The 5,476-nt window shown below is 52.3% G+C and overlaps 1 protein-coding gene across 1 annotated transcript; it reads right to left on the reverse strand.

Moving 5' to 3' along the window:
- Positions 1–221: 221 nt before the first annotated feature.
- Positions 222–1,430, reverse strand: LOC138825540 (apoptosis-associated speck-like protein containing a CARD). The gene is made up of 3 exons (XM_070020167.1): positions 1,076–1,430; positions 863–919; positions 222–592 (listed from the first exon to the last, which is right to left on the reverse strand). Exons 1-3 carry the CDS (start codon positions 1,344–1,346, stop codon positions 324–326), a joined length of 597 nt encoding a protein of 198 aa, XP_069876268.1. The 5' UTR covers positions 1,347–1,430; the 3' UTR covers positions 222–323.
- Positions 1,431–5,476: the final 4,046 nt, after the last annotated feature.

The following is a 5,476-nucleotide window of genomic DNA, read 5'->3' on the forward strand; positions in this document are numbered from 1 at the left end:
TCAAACCATTTGGGGAGCCTGATGCCCTAGGAACTAGAACCCCTCCAACCCCTGTGTGTACCTCTGTTTTTGTGTTGGGGATGGAACCCTGGACTTTGGGCCTGCCAAGTGTGTGCTTTACCTTTGAGCCACACTCCAGCCTACTGCTGCATCTGCCAATGTAGCTTCTAACTCATCCGTGGACAGGCAAGAGGGTAGGAAACACACACAAATACATGTCATTTTTTTTTCTCATATATTATGTATCAAAGTCAAGACATGGGATGTTCTGTGTAGCTGCCAGTAGTTGAATGTGGCTGGGTGCTGGAGAGAGAGGGGAGGCCTCAGTGTTTCTCCAGATCGGCCACCAGGTAGGGCTGGATGTCCCTCAAGGCCTGGAGGAACAGCTCCTTGCACTTGAGATCCCAGGCTGGCGTGAAGCTGTAGAGTTTCCTCATCTTGGTGGGGTTGGTGGTCTCTGCCCGCACCGCCTGGTACTGCTCCTCCGTCAACACCTTGTCATCAAACAGGGCATCCAGCAGCCCGTCCACATCTGTCACGCGGGAGATGAGCGCCCTGCGGTGCTGATCCACGAAGTGGAGCCTTGAGGGTTCTGGGGTGGGGTGGGGGTGGGAGGGAAAGGGGTGAGGCCTGGTCTTGCCGTGTACTGCTTCAGCAAGTGCAGCTATGAGGCTGGGGGGGGGGGGGGGGCTCAGGCCACAGGCGTCCTCCCTCCTCCCCCTTCCCCCCAGGCCTCCAGGGAGTGATGATGAAGGGTGAAAGGGGGGAGGGAGGAGGGGGCGAGGTGTGTGTGTGTGTGGCCATGCAGGGGTGAGGTGGGAGGGGGGGACCCCTGTGGGTGAGATTGGGCATGGAACCTCACCAGGCGTGGCTGCCATCTGAAGAGAGGCCCTGATTGCAGCTGGCTGTGCACTGGGTGCTGTGAAGAGAAAAGGGGTGGGTGGCCCTGTTTTACTGCCTGGCCCCCCTGCCCCCCGCCCCTCGCTGAGGGTGGATCGTAAGGCGCCCCCCCCCCCCAGCTCGGATGGGAAGGAGGCCGGCCCGGGACGGGGTGGGGTGGGGGCGCGTGGCTCACCCCGGAGCCGGTCCCCAAGCTGCTCCGCCAGCGCCTGCATGCCCATCTCCCGGAGCACCGTGGCCGTGAGCTCGGAGCCGTAGGAGTCCAGGTAGAAGCTGACGATCTTGTCGGTGAGGTCTATGGCGTCCATGGACTGCAGCGGCCCGCGCGGGATGCGCCCGAAGCCGGGGCGCAGCGGCACCGACAGCAGCTTCAGCTTGAATCTCTTCAGCTCCTCGGCCGTCAGGTTCTCCAGGGCGTCCAGGATGGCGTCGCGCGCCGACCCCATGGCTCACCCCGGCTGCCTGCCGCTGCCTTCCGCCCCGGCCGCCCCACCAGGAAGTCTGCCCGTCTCCTCGTGCAAGGGCGGATCTGGGGCTCCCCTCCCTTCCGCACCCCCATGCCTTCCCCGCCCTCCCCTGAGTCTGAGCCGCACGGGGTGTGGGGAGGGTTTTGGTTTCTTTTTCCCCTGCAGGGCTGGGAGTTGGGGCTCCTGGGTGGCACCTGTGGCTCTGGGCGGACACGAGTGGGAGCCTGCTGGAATCCTGGAGTTCTAGATCCTCCCATCCCCGGGGCCCTCGGGTCCTCTGACAGGGCCTATGGGATCTTTTAACAGCTGGAATCAAATTGCACACCCTGATGAGAAATAAAGTGTAACAAAAAAGTGGGTAGAGCCTGGTGCTGGCGGCTCACACCTGTCATCCTAGCTACCCAGGAGGCTGAGATCTGAGGATCGTGGTTCAAAGCCATCCTGGGCAGGAAAGTCCATGAGACTCTTATCTCCAATGAAACACCAGAAAACAGGAAGTGGTGCTGTGGCTCAAGTGGTAGAACACTGGCCTTGAGCTAAAGAGCTGAGGGACAGTGCCCAGGCCCAGAGTTCAAGCACACACACACACAAACTAGAAAGATGAGCCATCCATACAAACTCTTAAGAGAGCTTCAGCTGGGTACCCCTGGCACGCCTGTAATGCTCACTACTCAGAGGAGGCTGGGATTTGAGGATCACAGTGCAAAACCAGCCAGAGCAGAAAAGTCCATGAAACTCTTAGTTCCAATTAACCATCAAAAAGCCAGAAGTGGAGCTGTGACTCAAGTGATAGAGTGCTATCCTTGAGCAAAAGAAGCTCAGGGACAGCACCCAGGCCTGGAGTCCAAGCTTGAGCTCTGGCACAGAAGACGAAATGGAACACATAGGAAAGGGAAAAAAGGGAGTTGGAGAAGGACCAATGCATTCAGATTTGACCCACAGGCCTTAGGTGGTTTCTCTTTTGAATCTCTTCTTTCTGGATAAGGTGCTCAGAGCTCTAAGCACCTTTGACTTGTAACAGAAAAAACCGTCCAGATCTGAGCCCAGACTCACCCTTGACCCCTGGATGAGAGCCAGCTAGCAGGTGCAGTTAAGGTGAGACCTCCTGGGTTTGGAGCCCCCTCCCCCCACCCCAACCCCCCCCCCCCAGCCACTCAGGCAAAGTAACTCTGATTGCTGGAGCAAGATTGCTATTCTTGTGTCAAGAAGACCCACAAATTACAGGACATAGGGCAAATTAGTTAGCCTTTCTGTGCTTCAGGGCGTCTCTTTAAGATAAGTGACAAGATGGATATGAAGCTTCAATAAGTTACAAATTGCAGGGCTGGGAAGGTGGCTCAGTGGTAGAGTGCTTGCCCAGCATGCATGAAGCCCTAGGTTCCATTCCTCAATACCATGTAAACAGACAAAAGCCAGAAATGGCACTGTGGCTCAAGTGGTAGAGTGCTAGCCTTGAGCAAAAGAAGCTCAGACCTGGAGCTCAAGCCCCAGGACTGGCAAAAATAAACAAATAAATAAAAATTGCAAAGTGCTTGGAACAGGCTTGGTACATAAAAGTCTCCAAACCTCAGTTTTCCAATCTGTGAAGTAGGTGTGTTTGTTATTGACCTTGTGTGGTTGTAGGGAGAATTCATGGGCACAATTAAAAATATGAATTCTACAATATCAATAGCATAACAGGTATTGAAAATTTTTTGTGTGGTTGGCACTGTTCTAAAAACTTGTAGGGGCACATACCTGTAATGCCAGCACTGGTGAGGCTGAGGTAGGAGGATTGAGAGAGTGAGAATAGTGAAATATTATCTCAAACAAACAAAAAACAGCATCATCGTGTGGAATCTTCATCCTCACCCAATTGTCTTGGTAATCCTAACACAAGTCCCATGATTAAGTTAATGAGAAAATCAGGGTAAGTGACTTGCCCCAGTTTACAGAACAAGGAAATGGCAGAGTCAGGATTTGAAAAGTCCTTGGTTGCCAGGACATTGATTATTTTTATCTTTGGATTGTAACTGCAGATGAAAAGTTCAACTTTCTCGGGGGATTTAGCTTGAGCTTGGGACCTTGGCATTGGACAGGACCTGATTCCCACACAGCTCTGCCTGGGGTGGGGGTGGGGGTGGGGGTGTTCTGGCCTCTCTAAGGGAGTGCTCTCTCTCCTCTCTTTCTCTCCTTCCCTCCCTGCCTCCCTCCCTCCCTCCCTCCCTCCCTTCTTCCCTTCCTTCCTTCTTTCCTTCCTTCCTTCCTTCCTTCCTTCCTTCCTTCCTTCTTTTTCTTTCTTTCTGCTAGTACTGGGGCTTGAAGTCAGGGCCTGGGTACTGCCCCTTAGCTTTATCACTCAAGTGGCACTCTACCACTTGAACCACACCTCCCTTGTTAGCTTTACACTAGCTTCTGGAATAGCCTGGATTACAAGTGTGAGCCTCTTGGCTGTGTTTTTATCTGTAATAAATTACCTATTAAAAGATTAGTTGGGAAGTGGTGCTGTGGCTCAAAGTGACAGAGTGATAGCCTTGAGCAAAAAGAACTCAGGGACAGTGCCCAGGCTATGAATTCAAGCCCCATGATGAGCTGTAGCTAGGTGTGGTGGCATACACCTGTAACCACAGAACTTGCAAGGTGGAATCAGGAGCATCATGAGCCCAGCCTGAGCTACAGAGTGAGACTCTCAAAAACAAAACAAAATGCAAAGAATTGCAAAAACAAAGCAAAATCAATTGCGAGTGCTTTTGATTTTTTTCTTTTTTTGGTTAGTCGTGGGGCTTGAACTCTGGGGCTGGGCACTATCCCTCAGTTCTTCAGCTCAAGGCAAGTGCTCTACCACTTGAGCCACAGCACCACTTCCGGTTTTCTGGTGGTTTATTGGAGATAAGAGTCTCACAGGCTTTCCTGCCCAGGCTGGCTTAGAATAGCAATCCTCAGATCTCAGCCTCCTGGGTAGCTAGGATGACAGGTGTGAGCCACCGACGCCTGGTGCTTTTGATTTTTAGAACTGAATGAAAGAAAATGGTCTTCTATCTTGAACTCAAAGAAACAGGGAGTTTGGAAAAGCCACATTGAAAAAAATGACTTGAGCAGCATGCTGGTGACTCATGCCTGTAATCCTAGCCACTCAGGAGGTTGAGAACTGAGGACTGTGGTTCAAAGCCAGCTTGAGCAGGAAAGTCCATGAAACTACTAAAAAGCTAGAAATGGTAGAAATGGTGCTGTGGCTTAAAGTGCTAGAGTGCAGGCCCTGAGCTTCAGGCCCTAAATTCAAGCCCCAGGATGGGCACAAAAAAAGAGAAAAGAACTTGAGTTTGAATCAGAGGGATAGGGGAGAGAGCCAGGCACTTTCTGGGGTTGAAAGAACATTTCAGAAGGGATGGCAAGTGCAAAGTCCCCCGGGAACAAGGAACAAGAGGAGGAACACATGATACCAACCAACAGGTCCAGACTGGGTAGTTTTGTAGGCTTCAAGACTGTGTGTGTGTGTATGTGTGTGTGTGTGTGTGTGTGTGTGTGTGTGTGTGTGTGTGTGTGTGTGTGTGTGTGCCTTTCATTCAGCCTTTTCTGCTCAAGGCAGATAGATACTCTACCATTTGAGCCACAGCAGCTCCATTTAGATCTTTTTGGGGGATGAACTGGAGAGTCTCTTGGATTTCTCTTCCCAGGCTGGCTTTGAACCACAATCCTCAGATCTTAGCCTTCTGAGTAGCTGGAATTACAGGCCTGAGTGAGCCACTAGTGTTCCACTGTCAGTGGAATGTAATGAGATATAAGCTTGAGAAACAGCTGGTGACAAGTTGGGCAGAGACTTCAAGGGAGGAAGAAGGAAGGAAGCCTGAGTGTGGATGGAGGTGGGCAGTGGGGAAGGAAGAAAAGACCTGGCTTCGGTTTTCTGTGTCTTGTGTGTGTGTGTCTCCTCCTGGCTCTTCGCTCTGGCTCCAGCTGGCCCGCAGGAGGGATCAGTAGTAGATAGACCAGAGCAGGTGGCCCTGATGTGAGATGCCTATGGTCTGACTGTCCAGCCTTTACTTTTAGAACAGTTTCCAGAAGTGATGGGAGGGGATGGGCCAGAGACTAAATATAGTCCTGGAGCCACACGCAGTCTGGGAGGGTCTGTCACT

The sequence above is a fragment of the Dipodomys merriami genome, unplaced genomic scaffold (assembly GCF_024711535.1).
Source record: "Dipodomys merriami isolate MVZ:Mamm:240054 unplaced genomic scaffold, mDipMer1.0.p SCAF_138, whole genome shotgun sequence".
Lineage (NCBI taxonomy): Eukaryota > Metazoa > Chordata > Mammalia > Rodentia > Heteromyidae > Dipodomys > Dipodomys merriami.